The sequence below is a fragment of the Haplochromis burtoni genome, unplaced genomic scaffold, assembly GCF_018398535.1.
Source record: "Haplochromis burtoni strain Fernald_Lab_line unplaced genomic scaffold, NCSU_Asbu1 Contig_96, whole genome shotgun sequence".
Classification (NCBI taxonomy): Eukaryota; Metazoa; Chordata; class Actinopteri; order Cichliformes; family Cichlidae; genus Haplochromis; species Haplochromis burtoni.
This window is the reverse complement of record NW_024582457.1, coordinates 862,357-883,653: the sequence shown is the minus strand read 5'-3', so window position 1 is coordinate 883,653 and position 21,297 is coordinate 862,357. Positions and strand designations below refer to the sequence as shown.

Sequence of the window (21,297 nt, the reverse complement as noted above, 5' to 3'; positions counted from 1 at the left end):
TGGTGGGCCATCTTCAAAATGTAGCCGCAAACACACAGGCACACATACTTACACACTGTGCTAGAAACTACTGAACACACATATAGGTAAATAAGTGTTTGGCAAGATTATTTACTGCATTGTTGGTTTGCATTATTCCCCTCTTGGTCAGAACCAAGTAAGTGGTTTCTCCTTATTTCCAAACTTTAAGATAAAATGAGGTAATCACATATTAGAATATGTGAAAATTAGTACATATGTGAAAAAATAAATAATATGATACCTTTATGTTTTTATATCAGCACATGATTAAAAAAATTGTTTGGGTCTTACCACGTTCAAAAATTACTTAAATAGAGCCGTAGATGAACAACATGACATGTTACAATGTCATTATTTATTTAACAAAAACTAAGCCAAAATGCAGAAGCAGTGTGTGAAAAACTAATTACCCCCTAGTAGCAGCAATAACTTGGAGTAATCACTTTCTTTTAATACTTTATTAGGCTCACATTGTTGTGGAGGAATTCTTTCTCACTCTTCTTTGCCACGTTGCTTCAGTTTATTAAGTTTTGTGGGCATTCGTTTATGCACACTTTCCTTGAGGTAGAGGTCTGGACTTTGACTGGGCCATTTCAGCACCTTGATTCTGTTTTTCTTTTCTTTCTTTTTTTCCACCCAGTGACTCTGTTGTAGATTTGCTGCTAAACTTGGGATCATTGACATGTTGCGTGAAGTCATTTCATCCAAGCTTTAACTGTCGGACAGATGGCCTCAGATTTGATACTAGGGTACTGTGGTATACAGAGGTGTATGTGGTTATCTCGGTGACTGGAAGGTTCCCAGGTTGCCTCTCCATTTTTGTTTAATGGTTGTTAAATAAGTAATGACCCAGTTTAATATGTCATGTGTTGTTATTCATCTGAACGTGTATTTAACTAATTTTAAGACCTGGTAAGGACCAACTGAGTTTACACGTGGTCATCATCTCATTGGCCAGGCCTCATTGGTCAGGCAGGCGGTGTGGACACGCAAAGTTTTGAATGCAATAACTCGAGAACCAGGCGGCATAGGATTTTGAAATTGATACCATAGGTGTGTCTACTAGGAGGCTGTTGGGTACCTGCAGTGTAGTGCAGTTTTGTTATCATGTATATCATAGATATACCTTAAAATAATCATTTTAAGTGATACACCAACATTATGCCCACCTGCCTAATGTAGCGCTGGTCCCCATTTTGCTGCTAAACCTACTCTGACTCATCAAGGCACAGACTCCACGAGACCCCTGAAGTTGTGTTGTGCTGTCTGGCACCAAGATGTTAGCAACAGATCCTGTAAGTCCAAATGGATCGGACATGTTCGTCCAGCCCAGCTATTCTGTTTCCATAAAAAGGAGCACTAATGTTTACGTAGGTGGTAATGTCAAAAAGTCTCAAGGTAATATTTAAATGGATGTCTGGGCCCAAGTTTTCCCAGCAGACCATTGCTCAATGGTCCAGTTCACGCTACCTGAATGGCTTGCCTTCTTCCCATAATGCATCCTGGTGCCAGGTGTTCCCTAGTAACACACACGCACCCAGCCATTCCCTAGATGTAAAAAAAAAAACATGACTCAGGCGAGGCCACCTTCTTCCATTGCTCTGTTGTCCAGTTCAGATGCTCATGTGCTCACTCTTGATGCTTTCAACACAGGAACCCCGACTGGTCTGTGGCATGGCAGCCCCATAAACAACAAACTGTGGTACACTGTTTGTTGTGTACTGTCAGAATGGACACTGTATAGTTTTAGCAATCTGAGCTACAGTAGCTTGTCTGTTGGGTTGAACCCCCTGGTTCACCCTTCGCTCCCCATGTACACAAATGAGCCTTGGCTGCCCATGAACCTGTGGCTCATCCATCAGTGTTCTGTCATTGGACTACTTTAGATAGATATTGACTACAGCAGACTGGGAACATCCCACAAGAGCTGCAGTTTTGGAGATGCTCTGACCAAGTTGTGAAGCCATTACTATTTGACTTACTACTTGTGCTTTTGTTTTCCTGCTTTTAAAGGATCAACTTTGAGGACAAAATGTTCATTAGCTCACTAATATATCCCACCCACTAATAGGTGCCATGATGAAGAGATAATCAGTGTTATTCACTTCACCTCTAAGTGGCCATAGTGTGATACCTGATTGGTGTATCAGCCAGCTAATTTACATAATTTTAAGGAACATCATAAATGTCCGAAAAATTCACTGATCCATACAGTCTTTGTATTTGTATCTACCTGAATATGTGCCCGCCTAGGAACTCAACAATAATAATGTTAACCTGGCTTTAAGCATCATTTAAGCTTTTTAGAAAGCTCTTGTCATTATATGACAGCAATGAGGTAATATCATTATACTGAAAAGAAGAAAAGCTTTTTTTTAGACAATCATGATGCCTGGATTAGTATCGGAGTTTAATCTGCTCTTTTATTGGTCAAAAAAAGGCTCATTCAGTTTGAAAACATTTTTGCTATTGCAATAAAGTGAGAAATTACCCTCTGTAATGCTGTAGGACAGTCTGGATCTGCCATGTAGGAACAACAATAACAGGGAGGATCGTCCAGTTAAGAGTCATCCCCTACTTTTTTACTACATAGAGACTGATAGTAGTTTCTCTCTTGCTTGTTGTGTTGTTGTGCTTCCTAAGAATGAAAATGTTTTTGTATCTGTGTAGCATATTAATACTGTGCTGAAAGTGGCTTGTATGTGAAGAGGGCGGGTAATTCTTTATACCTATGCTAATTGAATGTATGCATGTTGGTTCCTAGTTGTTTAAAAGAAGAAAAGAAGTGCCAAACAGCCAGTCTGAAATGCTTTTTTTGGGTTAATATTCATAGCTCATCTGATCAGAGCTTATGCACAATGTTAGTAAATGCATTACTCAGTGTCCGCTCCTGCATCCCCGTGGACACTTATGCTTAACATACCAGCGCACACTGATATACAGACACAAACACACACACATGCGCAAAAGCAGCGGCTCTTTAATATTTATGGTCTGCAGCATTACTTATCATTATAAATATTTATTGTGATTTACTCTTTTGTCTGGGTCTTTTTCTCTCTCTCCCTCTCTTGCTCTGTTCTTCTGTCTGTTCCTTACCCTGGGGAAACCAAGCAGCTGCTCGTATCAGTGAATCACTGTGATTTTTTTTTCCTCTCCTTTGGTTTCAGAAGATCTGCCTTTTTCATTTCTTATTTATCGTATGCCCTCAGTTCTTGTTGTTTTTTCCTCTTTTTCTGTTTTACCATTAGATTGCTAATGGTTTTCAGGTGTTGCTCTGATTCGCTCTGTGATTCTTTGCCCATTTCTGCTTGGATGACGTTCTCTAGTGCTCGTGCTTTCTATCCACCGAGCACTGAAAATATGCACATTATGCATACTGGAGTTTGCCTTCCCCCTTCTCTCCTCGTATAGTTGGTATTAGCGGCTTTCTCCTTCTGTCTTGTAACCTTCCCGTGATGTGTGTTTTACAGGTTCTGTGCAGATGCTCTGCGTTTTAAGGCACAGTGATAAATGCCTCAAGTGGGTGGTTTTAAATTACAGTTGCAGATGAACCCAACGCTACTGTTTAGACAGGCGTTTTTTAGGGTAATAGTCACAACAGCAATTATAATTCATTATTGTAATAAAAGGGGTGAAAACCAGCTCTCTCCTGCTACTGAATGCTCATACAGAGTTTCTGTTAATAATGGGCCCTCATCATGGGTGTCCTGACATTGTGAAATGGGCTGTGAATGGGAGTCCGGCGCAGAGGGTGAATCGACAGAAGCTGAGAGTTATGAAAAGCGAGTGCTTTCCAGGAGTTGGTACACTATAAGCTCCCGTTCCAGTTTGATTTCTATGTTGGCTCATTTTTATCTGGACAATATTGAAATATTTGTTAAGAACTGGAAGCTTTTGGTCACAGGAGGTGTTAAAATTACAAGTGATGTTTAGTCAGAGCATTAGCTGGTCTATAAAATGTGAAAATAATGTATCTTTAATACAAGACTCGAGAAGAAGGTTTCAAATTAACATATTTTTAGCTTAAATTCTGTGATGCTCACTTTACATTTATATAAATCACTACTGAAAATCTAAAAGTACTTTTGGTTTGTTTGTTTGTTCGCATTTTTCTGCTGTTGCCATTGTCATTGTGTAATTTGTTGACCTCAGTTCTACTACTTTTATTTATAGACACATTTTTGTCTTTCCCTTTGCATACACCACCTTTGTAGAGTTTTCTTTACTCTTTATTGTGTCTCTACATCCTCCCTGTTCTTGTGTTAATGTCATTCCTTCATCACTGAGGCCAGAGGAACACAGGGAGACAGAGAAGGGGAAATCAAGACCTGCTGGTAAAGTGAAGCTGCCAGACGCTGAGAACTGCATTAAGCTCAAACTCTGTCTATAGCTTATGCCCACACTAGAGTCATCTCTCTTTCTCTGTCTTACTCCTCGCTTCTCTTCTCACTTTCACAGACTTCTTTTCCAGAGGTCTACATGTGGAAAATGATAAAGTGGCTACATATTCATGCAAAGACAGAATTTATCTTGCAAGCTGCCACAGTGTGCGTGAAAACATCCCCTCCTCTTTGTTGGAGACATTGTTAGAAAAGCGTTAAACTTTTATCTCTTTCTCGTTCCCGTTGTCTTGCTGTTATCTGGGTGGTCAGGAGATAATAGAAGCAGGCAGTTCAATCCTGTCGGCAGGCGGCGATTGCTTTGAGCACCCCCACCTGCTTGTTAATGGTTTGAAGAAATAAAGCAGTCGTAAATGTACACTCGCCATCTTCATTGCGCTAAAGTGTCTGCCATGAAAAACACACACACACACAGACACACACACACAGCTCCCATCAACCCCAAGCAGGTGCTCTAGGTCACAGCTGGAGAGAGGAGCGGTCAGTCCTAGTGCGATCCGAGGAGGGGAGGTGTATTTCATTTCAGTTTTGCTGTTGGGGTTTGAGTTTTGTGTCTTATCGCACAGCTTCGTGTGTCCGATATGAAAGTGAAGAAGAATGTATAAAATTCACTCATTAGCTCAGTCACAGGAGTGTTGAGTCAGTAGATGTTCGGGATATGTGATCATTAATTGGACACATGTCTGAATAGCCCCGACGTGGTATCTGAGTTTCTGTGCTTTTTCCAGGCTGCTGCTCTGCTGAGTCTTGCTCTGTAGAATTGATCAGAGACACAGACAGGCTCTATACGGTCCCATGTTAGTTTGTGGGCATAGAAACAGAGATCTGAGTGAAAGCCAACACCTGTTTATTTAATTAAATTATTTAAATTACATTTAAATTATTTAATTCACTTTTTCACACGTCTTTGGTTGGAATGTGACTTGTTGACTTGTCCCCTGTCAGTTATGTTAATGTTAATTTACAGAGTAATTAACTCAGCTTGCCAATTTTTTTTAAATCCATGATCCTTTAACGCGTCATGCGTTAAAGGATCCTTTAACAATCCTTTAGAGGATTGTTAAAGGATGGAATTACATTGTTCTGTAACTTAAAACAACTTGAATTAAATAATGATAATAATGCACCTATATGTATGATGAAACAGCTTTAGTTTGATTTTGTTTCTCCTGTCTGCAGTAGCATTGCATCCATCCATCCATCCATCCATCCATCCATCCATCCATCCATCCATCCATCCATCCATCCATCCAACCATTTACTTCTGCTTATACAATTTCAAGTTCCAGAAAGCAGCATTCAAGTTGAACAAAGCAATTCGGTGTTCCCCAAACTTTGTAGTGTAAGTTCACTTACATTACTCCACCAATGCACAACACAGGAAACACTGGCTTTAATTAAGATTTTAATGTCAATTAGATCTGATTAATTTAGACCACTACAGCCTGCATTAATCTGTTCATTAAAGAAGTTGCGTAATGTTGATTGTGGAGTTCCTAAACTTTAGCAAGGGCATCTTCACTTATTATGTGGACCACATGGCCATATCAAAAGATATTAGCATGTGACATGTGTATACAGTATTTCAAAGCAATTTAATCACCAACACTTCTGTCTGCTGGTTTGTAAGTTTGTTGCTGATGATTAACAAGCAGAGCTGTTGTGACAGAATTCTTTTATATTTTGAGAGTTAGTGAAGTACGGTTCACCATCGCCATTTTATTTTGAAAAAGGATGCGTCATGCGATCTGACTGTGAAACCGACACTACACGCTTACTGCCTATACAACGTGATAAATGAGCCTGAGGTTACAGACAAGGAAGCCGATGACCGTTTTACCAAAGACTTGTATACCACCCTTTTTGCATCCAGAGGACTCACTACCTGCTGGTCATTTAAAAAAAAGTACAGTTTTAAGACACCTTGTACTGGTTTTACGTCTCAGACCTGAAAATACCTCTGTCTTTTATTTATAACTATATATAACTATGTCCATTTTTCACTTTACTTATGTATAGAAAAATAGACATGGATGTTAAATTATCATGTTTTTTAAATTTTAATTATATATCGTATATAGTGAGATGGCAAAAGAGGTTCTTCTTCGTCTTCTTTGTAAGCGCCATATTCATTGTGTAAAACAAAAGGCACAAATTTACACTAAAAACTGTTTAGCACTATCTATTCACAAAGAACATTGTACATGTAACGTACTGTACGTGTACTGATTTAAGTATTCACAATGATGTAGGGGTGTTTGATTAAATGATTGTTCTCTGGGGCTTAATTCTTACGTAGCATTTATGAATGTTAATCTATGATTTTGCCACAATCAGTAGTGTGGAAACCTAACCAGAGCAGAGGAACCCAGGTTCAGGACGATAACCTTGTGGACCGCCTCCTCCACAGTCACTCTCACAGACTGGACAGCTTTACTTTTACTGTTTATGTGCACATGTGGGTCCGCATTTGCTATCCCTTCTTTGTGGTTGTGTTTAGGTGTGCAACACTGAGACAGAAGAGGTTGTCTGTGTTGGGACTGGGGGTCATCTCTATTTTGACAGCATGCTTTGACAGGCAGTAATTGGTTTCCTTTTCCATGCCTCCAAAGCTCCTGCAGAAAAAGCAATTTTGGTAGCCAATCAATTCAAATTTTAGCTCACTCAAGATAGAGAAGCCCGTGCAGCTTTAACCTCCTCGCTAAGGAAAACGGCCCTGCAAACCCCCACTCCCTCAATCCCAGCCCTAACTTACACACATAGGCACACAGACTAGCCTTGTCTCTCAGCCATCCTTGAGGGGAAGCTCTCATTTCCGTTTTCTCTTGAAAGCAATTGAGTGTAATAATAGCTGTTTATACTGTAAATGGTTTGGGTGCATTTTTACCTCAAAACTGAATGAACCTATGAATCTCTGTCCATGTGTATCCTTCTCACATGTTCACAAACATATGCGCACACATACACACACCATCCAATACAAAATACAAAGGTAAATACACAGGTACTCACACACACACAGAACTGTGTTTGCCTACTGGCTCTGCCCCTGTGATGTGAAGAAACACATCATTTAACCAAACTGGTCAACTGAGAACTAATTTCTTCTTTGTAGTTACTGCCTGAGGACCCTAGGGTTTGCAGAGTTTATAGTGGCAATCAGCAGCACTGTGACTCTTTGTGCAGAAACTTCTTAACAATTTAGTTTGGACTCTGATCAGGACGCTGACTCTGATACCTCAGTGCCCTCCTCCTCAGCGCTGTTACAGTCTAGGCCTGGTATTTATCAGTACATCTGCACCATAGTCTGTACACAGTAGTAGAACACAGTAGTGATATACCTAAAGTGTTTTGTGCTATCCTGGTATACAGCATTCACTTACCAGAATGCCTCCTTTACAGTTTATTTTTTTTCTTTTTGAGTTTTTCGAACTCTTTTCAGTTATTTCAGTGGCTCCCTAAAAAGTCGTGTTTCATGAATCCATTAGCATGAAAACTATTTATCCGCGTGAACCATCACTGCACTTTAAATGGTGGTTGTAATTGTCTGCTAGGATTTTAGTCACATTAGTAAGGCACATTGCCCAGCTTTATTTCCATGTCATTTCTTTCCTCATTAAGTCCTACGCTCACTCTCTCCCTGTGCACCCCACCTCAACTTTTCTATCACCTCCAACCCACTGACTAAGAAAGAAGTTTAAGCTGCCATGGCAACGAGGGGCAAGTGCATAATACACTGGTGTCAATGATTCCGATTCCCAGGATGCTAAGTGGCTGCAAAATCCCTCTGCCAACCAGTCTCTGCCGTCCATCTGCTGAGGGCCTTCTTGTGGCTAAAGTTGAAAGTCTTTGACATACAGTTGGCAAAGTGACTGGGCCATGGCGATTGTTTTGCTGGTGAATGACTGGACGGGAGTGGATGCCGTCTACCTCTCTTCATTTCTCTTTCTCCCTGCCTGTCTCTCGCTCTGCCCCGTCTGTCTGTCCGTCGTAGCGAGAGCAGTTCGGCTGTAGCAGCAGAAGCGACATTAGCTCCCAGGCTGGGCTCGGGCTCCTGTCACTGCCTCGATAGCTGTCACGCTAACACCCCTGCCACTATCATTGGAGCACTTATGGGCCTGTCACTCACCTGGGAGCAAAGGGAGGGAGGGAGGCACCGAGGGCCAAGGGTGTGCTAAGGGAGATACGTGCAGGAGAGGGTAGAACGTGGAAAGGCGCTCGGATGCAGGGAGGAAAGTGAGGAAAAGACAGAAGGCAAAAGGGGAAGATAGTGGAGAAGGGATGGGCTGGAATGCAAAGACAGAGAAGGGGGGGCAGCCAGCTGAGCGGCATTAAATGATGAAGTCATTCAGACTCAATAGATGAAAACTCAAAGGTTAACATTAGAACCTGACTGGATTTCCAAACACTCCGTTTGTATTTAGCAACTCGCTCTCTACTTGTTCAGCAGGATGTGCTCCATTACACTTGACAACTGAGAAGGGGCCGTTCGGACATTAAAAAGAAACATCGATTTGCCATCCCGGACAATGTACTCGAAGCTCTGTGAAATTACAAGCTTCAGCTAAACAGCATAGGGTAATTTTTAGAAGGAAGTGGAAAACACATTGATAGCTGCAGCTATCCGCGCTCACATGGACATGTCACAGCTGCGTTCCAGAAAAAAAAAGCATGCACTCTGGACACACACGTGTACGCAAAGGTCCACATAATAAGGTCGGTATGGGGGCATCACTGAATCACAGAGACCAGCACTGTGGTTGACAGACCAGGCTGCAGACACGTTTGAGTCTGGCCCTTCAACTGACTGTAGAGGCACTGAAGTGAAACTCTATTACAAGACCCTCTCCAGCCGCGATCCATCAGCGCCAACACAACACCCCGTGTACACACGCCAGTTCACGTGTACACAAGCAGGCGTGTGTGTTTGTGTGTGTTTTTTCAAAGACAGATTGCTTTAATGTGGAATTTCATTAAGCACAAGATTTCTAAAAGTGTTGCTCTTTCTATGGTATTTCTTCTGACACCCCTTTTATCTGCAAAACTTATGACAGCAATTGTTGTTGCTTTTAAGGCAACTGCGGGTCATGCGGGTGAGGAAAATGTATCACTCCTCCCATCAGACTTAATCCAATCAACACCTTTGGAGCGTGAAGCATGGCTTTCATGTTTTATCATAGAGTCATAGACAGCTGTTAGAGTGAGAAATTTAGGAAAAGGAGCAAAGTGCAGTCATGACAAGTGAGCTCATGCTGCCCCACACTTCAACACAGACAGGCACAAATGTATGCAGAGGAATAGCATAACAGATACATTGTCTCGAATGGGATGAATATTTCATGTCTGGTTTGTGAAAAAAAATGATTATAATGTGTCTTTGCTATCATGTCGCAAAAGTTCAACATTAACTTCCCTTCCTAATTGGCTACAGCACAGAAAATCAAGGTACACAGACACATGGCACAAAACTTTTTTTTCCACATGAAAATAGTTTAGCCAAATGATGCTTGAAATTGAAAGTGAATCAAAAGTTAAAGTGGATGAGAAGCAAAAAAAAAAAAAAAAAAAAAGTCGGGATAAAAAATTAAAATCGACAAACGACAGGAACTGAACATACTGTAAAACTTTACTGGGAAGCAAATAAACAAAATTAAACATGATTTTAAATGTGTGTCTTCTTTTTGTTTTTTGGGTTTTTTTGCCCGTCTAGGCCACAGACGGAGATGCAGGCACTTTTGGGATTGTGCGGTACTACTTCACTGATGAGCCAGACCAGTAAGACACAGCTACACACACACACTCACTTACACATAGTCAATCAGTCCACACACACAAAAACACATTAATTTTTCATTTATTTGGCCCCTTGTTAACAATTGTACCGCACTGTTTCTGGCACACAGCATCACCAGAGACAGCTGAGCTACAACAATGTCTGGCGCTTATCTCAACGTCTGCTCTTTTCAGGCCACGAACACCTAGAAAAACTAACACTCACATAATTCACTCATTAATAATCGCCAGTGTTTTAAAAGACCACCATTACTGTGGCTTCCTATAATATGTATATTTTTCTGTCTTTAACAAAATTATTTAATTATTTATTTAACACAATACGGGGACCTCCCTGCTCACAACTCTGTATTATATATATTTGAGCAGCTTTGCATGACAGTTTAAAATCTGTCTTTAGCTACCTTCTCCATCTCTTAAGCCAGCTTTCTCCTGATTGGCTCCCTTTCACAAACAAAAGATTTGGGTGCCAGTTGCATGGGACTTCTGGGCTCTCACCCAGAGCTGTGTCATTTTCTAACTACTCTCTGGATTTCTAGTTTCATAGGGGCTGCTTGCCAGAATTAATTGGCCCCTTTGGAGCTGTAGTCCAAAGATGTAAATTTCCTGTGGTAGAGAGTGGTCCGTGGGACAGTGTTGGGGGTTTCTGTGCTTACAGCCAGAGCTAGCCATATTAATCTTATGAAATAAAGTTAGTGCGGTGCACTTGTAGTCACAGGAAGGAAAAAAATGGGCCTCTAACCTCACTTTTCTCTTGCAGGTTTGCAATTGATGAAGAGACAGGCTGGGTCGTTCTGCAGGCCAGCCTTGACTATGAGTTAATGCGCCGCTTCACGCTGACTGTGCTGGCGAAGGACGGCGGTGGGGAGGAGACCACGGGGAGGGTCCGAGTCAACGTATTGGACGTCAACGACAACGCGCCACTCTTCCAAAAGGAGGCGTACGTGGGCTCTCTGCGAGAGAACGAACAGACTGTGCAGTCAGTGGCACGAATCAGGGTGATTATAAACGCATAAGGTCGAAGAAGCACCTACACACAAAAGGCGGCGGAGTTTTTAAAGCATGTTTACTGTACAATTTGTAGGCAAAATTACATGCTCTTTACAAGACAGTGTCGTAAACGTGTCCCGTTTATAGCTGCTGTAAAATACCCCATAAACATACACCTGTGACCATCGCGGGTTTTAAATATTAACACTCGAGACTAAGATCAACATCCATAATGGTATTGAAGTGCCGCATAGCAACAGTTTGTTTGGTTGCAATAAACAAACTACGTTGTAAGATAAAAAATAATGTTTATTTATTATTGATTTGAAATGAAATTATTCCACACACTGAGCACTGAGACAGAATATTTCCCCGTGTTCTCTTGCACTTATTTGGTACATTCACATAAAAACTACACCCTGCTATACAGAATCTCACTCAAACCCCACCACAAATCTGACTCCCAGCCCTTTTGGCTTTGCTGCCCTTCTCGTCTTTCTTCCGTGTTCCTTCTCTGTTACTGTAATCACGCAGTAATATGTTTGTCTGCACTGTATCCAAAAAGAACAGGTCAGCTTACTGTGTTGGCCATCAGTCACTGCCACACATAAGGCAGTGGTGCGCAGGCACAGTGGTAACCAGTGGGTCAGTGTTTGCTTTGATTGCACCCACAAGAGAAAGATTATTACATCCCTTGTGGCTTTACGCTGCTACGGTTACACTATGGCAGTTTGCCTTTTGCATTGTGGGAACCGAGCTGATGGCCAGGCTCAGTGCTTTGGCTCGCTGTGTTTGATTAGTCTGAGCTAACCTTAAACGCTGCTGATATTAATACGCCGCCTCAGGAGGAAGGGGAGGGAGGGAGCCGGTCGCATAATTGTGTGTGTCAGCAGTATGCCTTGGAACCTCTTGTGCACACACAAATAAATGTGCGCGCACGCACACACAGAGTACTCCAGGAAAACAGGGAGTGATGGAGGAAACGAAAGAATGCTGAAATAGAAGGAGAGGGTGTTTTGAGAGACAAAGCAAAGAGAGGCTCTTGTGTTGTTTGCTTTTTGCCTTGGAGATTTGTGCCTCCTACCACTGCGCTTATGCTTTCTAGCTAAATCTTTTTTCATTTTCTCAACACTCCTTATTCCTTTGCTTCCTTAGCCGCTCATCTATTTGATTTGCTGCCCCCAACTCCTCTTACCTTTGAGTGGTAATGCAAAACTATTTGTCGGAATTTGATAGAGGAAGATGGTCTGGAAGAGAAAGCCACAGCTTAGGAAGTTGTGGGGGAAGAAAGGTATTGCTTACTCAACACTCTGGCGTTAAATCAAAGAGGAGAGATTTGTGTTATGGAGGGAAACAAGTGAGTGTTTTTGACAGCCTGTCCAGCCTCTAATGATGCCAGTGAGGGCCCAGTAGACTCCCCTCACAGCCGGAGGACTCGTGTTTAAGTTCCTGCCAACTCGAGAATAATGAGGGGGTGTCATCATTGTTGTTGTTGTTGTTGTGGATTAGACCTGCAAAGTACGGTTTCATCTGTCCTCTGCCTGCTTGGCTTGTCTAGGCTCGGTTGGTGTTCATCCAGTATTGACGCCTGCGCCACTAATAGCCAGAATCAGCTTTAATCTGTCCAATAACATATCGACGCTGACTGACACTTTCCTGGCTGCACATATACACTCAGACTCAAAAACACCCATGCTGTGCAGACATATAGTCATAAATATTATCACTGTCTAATGCAACATCTGTCCCATCGCACTCTGCGAGACTTTGCCTGTCAATAGCTTCTTTTGCACTCCCTTTTCAAGGTGGGAAAACCCCACCATTATTACACCTCACTGCTCTATATAAAAGGTAAAAAGGCAAAATAAGAGTGCTTTGAGGTACCGCCCTGAAGCCGGCAGTGGAGGTGGTAATGTACTGTATGCATGTGTAGAAAGCAGATCCAGAAAGCTGAAGCTTTTGTGCACAAAGCACACCTTTGATTCCGCTAAGCCAGCATGTTATCACACTCTTCCAGCATTACGTCTGCCACCATTAAGACACACTGGATGTATAAAAAGGCCTACTGAGCCACAAGTCACTAACATCGTCTACTCTCGCACACCTTGTGCCCAATCACAGGCTACAGATGAAGATTCTCCTCCCAACAACGTGTTGACATATACCATCATTTCAGCGTCGGCCTTCCCTGATTACTTCCGTATCATCATGGTGGAAGGCTATGCAGGTACGCAGATGTGGTTGAGTTTAAGAGTGTGCGCGTTCAGCTAAAAACAGATTATATATCCAAGGATTGTTTATATGTACATTTTTGCTTGGATTATTTGGGATTATAATAATTATTTGACCAGCAATTTTACTAAGATGTGATGTTTGTGCGCCTTCCTCCAGTGATCAGTGTCATCAGACCTCTGGACTATGAGATGGTTCCCAGGGGCATGATCTATCTGACAGTGATGGCCAAAGATGGGGGAAATCCAGCCCTCAACAGCACTGTTCCTGTTACGGTGGAGGTGATTGTAAGTATAACCCTGCAACATACACACAACAGCAACAACTTAATGACACACAGCCACAACTGGAGGTTCAAGTATCAGTTCCTCCTGCAGTTTTTGCTGACAGCTGTCAACAAATGCAGACACAGAGCAGTATTTTGCAAGTACACAGCTTTTGACTTGGTTAAATCTTCAGCATGTTTTCCACCTGCATAACCCAAATATAAACATCACAAGTATGCAGCCTTATTCAAGCTGTGAACGTTTTCTATCATCCGGTGCTTTGTACATTCTCTTAGATGAAGACTAATGACCTTAAGCAACAACTGTCACGTCTTGCTATGTACTGTCCATCGGCATATAGCAGCTTTTATGAAGCCTTGCCTTATGTCTAAAAATGTTATTGACCTCACATTATCACCAACGGGATGGCATCTTTTCCCGGGATGTCAAATACATTTGAATGCTGTTCTTTCAAAGTTATTTACAGCAAACCCGCAAGCAGATGTGATTTGAAGTTTAGTTGTTCTGGGTTCAGGGGTTTGTTAGTTGTTCCAGGAAATAAAACCTGAAAGGTAGGTCTAAGAGGGCTCAAACAGTTCAGTGTAACTAGAGTGCTTGCCGAGAGGTCACAGAGGTTAGTAATGCTAAATCTATCAGAGAAAACATGCATTTCCCCATTACCATTGTGCAGCATGCTTAAGCGGCTGGCACTTTTAGGATTATAAACACAACTTTAAAAAAGTTACTAGTACCCTAGCGGCCTTCAACCTCTGTTTTCTTTCTTAAGATTAGCTGATGTGGAACCTGCATGTGATTCATTAAGACTTAAAGATGCCCATTTATTGACTTTATTTGCAACTAATATTTCACAACGTAAATAACTTCTTTATATAGTAACTATTTTGATCAAAGCTGAGATTCTTTCTAATTCCAGACCCTGCGACAGAAATCCGTACAGTCTCCCCACTTTTAAGACACTTTTGTCAAACCCTTTAAAAAATAGGAAAGAAGCCCACAGAGCTCTTATATCATATGTAGTGAATGAACACAGAGCATCCTTATACTTATAAAAATCCACATTGCAGTTTGTGACAGGTGTCACCAGCCTCATCTGGTGGATTGTTTCATATGTTTCTGACTTACATATTGCTTTCAGTATTCCTTCACTGTTTACCTTCTCAATCCTTTTAACCCGTGTCTCACTGCAACTTTGTCTGCAGCTTTATCGCAGTCTGTGCAGCTATCTGAGCTTCCAGTTCGCTTGTCAGTCTTATCAGTAAATGTCTTATTTTGAGGCACTAGAAAAAGTCACAGCTGTCTACTCGCACCCGCACTGCATCACAGATGTTTTAATATATTAAAGGATGGAGGAAAGAAAACACTCTGCATGAGGTTCTGGGTTCTGATCCTACAAGATAGTGATTCAGAGCTTTTGATGCATGTTTCCCTGCAAATGTGTACATGAAGAATTCTCTTTTGTTTCGTGGGACAGACCGTATTGTGATGCTATGCACGGGAAATTTTCACCTATATGGTTTCATTTCATGATGCTTTTGGGTTTTTAAGTTATCTTTGAACCATGTTTGAATGCTGATGTGAATGGAGGTCGTTCAAATGTCCTAATTAAAGGCAGTAATGACATCATGCTTGCACGTTCAAGGCGACTCGCGTTGGAACTGTGGTCACAGAAAGCTGTCTAATATGTGTCCAAATTCTCACATTAATCAGGGTGTAGGTGTAATATTGTATTTTTGTTGACTGAAAAAAGAATGAATATTGACCTTTGCTAAGGTGCAATAAATACAGCTGTAAAAATATAACGAGCAACCCAACACTAATAAACAGTCTCTCTGCTGGCTCTTAAGCTCATTTCCCATGATAGCCATCAATTAGACATGAAACCTTTTGTTCATAAGAGGGGAAAAAATGGCGGTAGAATGGATGAATCCAGTTGGAATATTCTTTGATATGCACGGACAGTAATCATATCTGTACACATCCTACAAGAGAGAGAAATATTGTGTAAAACAACTGGGAGAGATGTGCCAAATTCATTATGCTCTCCCTCTCTCTCTCTCTCTCTCTCTTGCTGTCCTCCACAGTGTCGTGACTCACACCACAGGGGTTTATCAGTGGCTGGCAGCATCACATACACACAATGCTTTGCGCCAGCGTAGCACAGAGCCCAGATAGATAATAGTGCCAGTGACTGTTGTTAAAGTGTTAACATTTCTCAGCGGCTCACACAGTGGGGAAACTCTCTGTGAATAGCCACACAACTGGATGTGTTGGTGTGAAATAGTCTAATTCAGCGAGTGGGAGGTTGTGAGGAAATGTAAATACTCTTACAAAGTCTGTTTTTCAGCAGAAGCTGTAGCACGCTCTAGTCCGTGATTCCTATCAGTATACAGGCCCTGATTACTCTTTTGCTTCAGGCAGTGCCATTAGAAGCAATAATAATAATGTTTCTAACTATTTTCTCATATATTGTTGCAACAGTGTCTTCTTTTATAATATCTACCTCAGCCTGAGCATCAATCCACTTATTGTCCAGCCTACTTTCTTTCTCCTAAAGCCACAAAACACCTAACATTGCATTCACTGGTGGGATAGTTAGTGTAGTAGCTACAAAATAGTTTCTGATTGGACAGTGAAAACAGCAGCCGGCATGACAAAGTGTTTGAAGTCATAAAATAATATATTATAGGGTCTTTCAGCTCAGTAGCCATCTTCAAAGAGATTCCACCAGCACTGATGCTATTAAAAACGTTTGTGCTTCTCACTGTCTTAATTCCCAAATTTGCTAATCTCAGTGTTAATGTGTGGCGACAGTTTCAGCAACTCTTCTTTTTTAAGCAACATTAGCATTTTCTCATTGTTTAGCACATTGACTCAAGCTGTTGTTGATGTTTGTACCTCCCCCAGGATGAAAATGACAACCCACCCGAGTTCAGCAAACAGTCCTACATCATCAAAATCCCCGAGAACATTATCGCCGGTGAGTCATTTCATACGTTTGGGGTTACAGTTTAGTTGCTAGAATACATTTTTCTGGTCGGCGCAGCCAACACAGCACTTAAACACTCCAGACAAACACCATGTGTTGCACATACAGTCACCACTCACTCGAATTGCCTTACTATTAGGATATACAACAAATGGCTCTGCTGTCTTGGGGCTGTGTTTCCTTTTTTTTTTCTTTTTTTAAATGTTTTATTTTATTTCCATCCTCTGGCCTGCACTGTCTTATTTGTTTTGATTTTGCATAATGTTTTAAAATTCTCAGTCAGAATAGGATATTGACTATTCAAGGGAAATCACTGGATGCTATATTCATTCTCATGCATGCATTCAAAAGACTCTTTCATCCCAGACAATAGATTAGTTTCCAGTCGCTAGAGGGAAATGAGATATTTGACCGCCTTGTTCTCTGTCTCGAGTTCTGCCAGATCCTGGCCAGTTTTTATTCCTCGGGCCCGATTTTGAAGGAGCGCATAGCTGAGCTGCTTGGGCCGGGGCTCGAGGTTTAGGAGACTATGTCTAAAGTGTTTGGCCCTGAGCTGAAGGCCCGAGGCTTGGGATGCAAGGCTGCGCTCAGGGCTAACCCTGCGGCTCTGGCTAGCCTCTCATCCCCTCTGCCTGCCAGGGTATTGATCAAGTCTGTGCCAAGTATGGGCTGTGCCAAACAAGCTGATAATCCACTAATCCATAAACCCACTCACTGTCATGCCATCAGTCGAGTTGTGGATGGGGGCGGTGAAGACACTAGCTCTGTGTTTGCCATTTCAGTCTGTCTCTGCTGCTCGTCTATCCCTGCCTTCTTTCCTTTTTCCTAGACTTCACATGTTTTCTCCATGATACTGTCTCTCACTTCAGTGAGTTGTAACTTTCTTTATGTCTAACCCCCCCTCTGCAGGGGCTACTGTGCTGCTTGTGAATGCTACTGATTTGGACGCCTCGCGGGAGTTTGGCCAGGCCTCACTCATCTACTCCCTGGAGGGCTCCTCTCAGTTCCGTCTCAACTCACGCTCAGGTACATGTGTGTGCATGGTGTGTCTTTGTACCAGGGAAAACTGATTTTAGATTTGACTGTAAGATCATGCTGGAAGTGATGGCTTATTTAAATCTGTGTATGCACAACCTTTTGTGTTTTTTGGTTACTTTGCTTCTGTGCACTTTGTGACTGGCTTGCACCCCGTGTCCACAGCGATCCTCATCAAAAGAAAAAGAAATCTTTTTTTTACTACTCTACAAACTTCTTAAAGTATCTTTAATAAGAACAAATAAAACAAAATGAATACATATAAAATATAATACTGTTTGCTAAAGTAAAGTGAGCTGTCTCTGCGGGGGTTTGCGCTCTCTGAGTGTTTGCTGTTGTTGTTCTTGTTGTTTTCTTTTTCCTTTCTTGGCACTTTTGATCTGATACCATGTGTGTTTCAGGAGAGATTACTACCACAGCACTGCTTGACCGTGAACTGAAGTCAGAGTACATCCTGATAGTCAGAGCAGTGGATGGAGGCGTGGGCCCACAGCAGAAGACTGGGATTGCCACGGTAACAATTTTATATCACTCATCAACCAATAATTTGACATCAATAAATTCTGCTTCGTCAGCATAGACGCTCCATGGCATGTTTTTCTTTCTGTAGTATAAAAGCTATGAGGTACTAGTAATCGGACTTGGCTCATCATATTGCATCAGTATTGTCAGTTAATGAAAATAATTTCCCTCTCCCGCTGAATTTAGGTGAACATCACCATCCTGGACATCAACGACAATGCCCCCATGTGGCGAGATGAGCCATATAATGCCAACGTAGTTGAGATGAGTCCTATCAACACTGATGTCCTCTCTGTGAGTGTCTCTAGCCCAACTTGTAACTTGATTCATTAGGTGGTCTTACTAATAGTAACATGGGCACACTGTAATAATAATACTAAAATTACATGTTTATTATCTCCACCAACGCGGTTATGTTTTCACTAGTATGTGTGTCATTCTGTCTGTAAACACAATTACATCAATTCTGATATTTTAGGGGTGTAGAGTGGGGTGTGACCTCTGACCTCTCCTTCACGGTGATTGAAGGAGAGTTATTATAGAGCTATTTAAAATAACACTAGGTTTTCAGACTAATTTGACTAATTTGACTTTTTTTTATTAACATTACAGTAAGAAATTCTAACCATTTGAACACATGTACATGTTTTTGAATATTTTTTTATATATTTTTTTCAAAAACTTCCTGTACCATAGCAGCAAAAAAACACTTGAAATTATGTCGAGAATATTAAAAGGGGGCAAAAGCCTGAACTTTGCACATGTTGGGACTGCAATTACGTTGAAAGTCAGTACTGTGGTCCTGGAGTAGTTTCGTGTAGGACGGGTGGTGAATGAATTTAGAAGTAAGTTACTGAATTTTTTATATCTTTTGATTGGTGCACTGCTGTCATTTGATTCGTTTTTTTTTTTCCTGTTTTGAATCAGTATTTTGCAGCTTAATTTGATTAATCTGATTTTGAAAACGCATGCCAAAGATGTGTTTTTAATTTTTTTAAAAATACTCAGTGTCAGATACAGAGTGATCAAAGTGTGAAGATTGAATCATCCATTTTTTTCTGCTTTAACTGAAGAACAACATTTGAAATATAGATCTGCATACATACTCGGCTATCGATGGACAAATGGCCGTCATGCATAGGTCATCACAAAGTAAACTCCTCTATTAGCCCAAACTCTCATTGTCCTGCCGGTGTCTTTGGCAATGTGTTGTTGTTAATTAAGCCCTGATTGTCCATTAATTAAAGAGGCGTCAGTGAGTGTAATTAAGGGAGTCCAATTGCTAATTAAAATGTAGCCCGCAGTCATACGCAAAGCAAATTATTCAGCTTCTACGCAGAGAAAGAAGCAAGAACCCATCTTGCAGTGCAAAAAAAAGTGAAATGAAGAAACGGTGGAGAAAAAGAAATGATAGATAAGCTTTGCACTGCTAAAATGTTGCCACTTTTTCCTAATCTCCTGTAGTTATTCATCAGTTGACTTCTTTCATGGTGCATCCAGCACTGCGCTGCATACTGTATGTGTCTCCATGTGCACAGTGGACAGACACAGTTGCTCCTCTGACCATTTTTCAATAAATCTGACCACCCAGGCTTACAGTCCTGTAATTGGCCCCAGTGTATCCCTGGCCCAGCCAGTGTTTCCATGGTGACAAGAGGCCACCTGCTGAGTCCTCCTGGAGGTGTCCAGTGAGCCGATGAATTTGGCCGCTGTGTCCAGTGCAAGGATCAGCCCACTCAAATCTCAGAGAACCCCACCATCAATGCTGCAGTCTCCACACACACACACACACACACACCGTAAGCCTCCTTGAAGATCGCCTTTCAAAACAATATTCCCTTTTCTGCCTCTCTGCAGTCAGACGAGGACCACAGTTCAATAGACAAGGCTAATATATTTGCTCTCCATCTTTTAATGTGCTCTGCTCGGGCCAGAATTGATCATTTCAACGGGCCCCGGTCAGGCACTTCTCCCTGTCTTATATCACCTGCCTTTGTCTGTGCAGTTGCTAATCAATGAGGCTCTGAGATGCCTGCCTACCATGTCCCCTTAATAATTAAATACCTGCAAAACCTTTGTTCCTCTAATGACCAATTAACCAGTTTCCAGCATTTTTAGTCAGCGCTTTGAATAATTGATCAGCTCTTTAAAAATCAGCCTGTGCTTTAGCTGGGCTCCCGGCTTCGTGCATTCATCACCCATCGCAACTCTGTGTCACAAAATGAGACATTACTATTTTTCTTTTAGCTGACTGATGTGTTCGGAAAGTTGAAAGGAATTGTACACGATGCTCAGCTGCTGTTATTCTTTTCCCTCCCTCTCTTGTTCCTCCTCCTTCCTCTTCCTCCTTTCTTTTTTCACCAGAAAAGTTCTGTTGCAGATCATCCCTTCATCTTTAAGTTGTTTTTGCAAAGTAAACCACTAATTTAGCTTTTTATATATCTCTATATGTGGGTGATATATGTGTGTATAGTAAACGGTTTTGAGGAAGCTGTCTGAAGAGCTCAGGCAAATGAAAGTAAAGGGTTTTCTTTACTGGTTTCTGTGTCCAGGTGTTGGCAGTGGACCCTGACAATGGGGAGAATGGGACAGTGATATACAGTATCAATCCAGAAAATCCTTTCTACACCATCAACAGCAGTACTGGGAAGATCCGCACCAGTGGGGTAACACTGGACAGGGAAAGCACAAACCCCAGGGACACGGTTCTTATGAGGACTATCGTCGTGTCAGCTGTCGACCGTGAGTAGTGTGTTGCAGTATGATGTTGGTTTGTGCTTGTAAAAGGCTCCTATTAATTACAGGGGATCCAAAAGCAAGCTTAAATTGTAATGTATCATTATCACGTTATAGTTTTCAGTTCTCAGCGATGAGCCTCTTCCTCCAAGCCTCATTCCTAAAGTTTTATGTTGACCATGAAACTCTTTACGGTGGCTAATAAACTCCTTTGACCATGAGATATGGTGTGTGTGTGTGTGTGTGTGTGTGTGTGTGTGTGTGTGTGTGTGTGTGTGTGTGTGTGTGTGTG

The 21,297-nt window shown here is 41.6% G+C and overlaps 1 protein-coding gene across 2 annotated transcripts in view; it reads left to right on the top strand.

Annotated features, from left to right (window-relative positions):
• Positions 1-21,297, top strand: part of cdh23 (cadherin-related 23) — a 201,466-nt gene that overhangs the window by 134,543 nt on the left and 45,626 nt on the right. For both annotated transcript variants that reach the window (XM_042222847.1, XM_042222846.1), the window contains exons 14-22: positions 10,135-10,199; positions 10,978-11,215; positions 13,329-13,434; positions 13,599-13,726; positions 16,631-16,703; positions 17,622-17,738; positions 18,149-18,261; positions 18,456-18,563; positions 20,822-21,011. In XM_042222847.1, the coding sequence (XP_042078781.1) occupies positions 10,135-10,199; positions 10,978-11,215; positions 13,329-13,434; positions 13,599-13,726; positions 16,631-16,703; positions 17,622-17,738; positions 18,149-18,261; positions 18,456-18,563; positions 20,822-21,011 (1,138 nt within the window). The remainder of the gene's footprint in view (positions 1-10,134; positions 10,200-10,977; positions 11,216-13,328; positions 13,435-13,598; positions 13,727-16,630; positions 16,704-17,621; positions 17,739-18,148; positions 18,262-18,455; positions 18,564-20,821; positions 21,012-21,297) is intronic.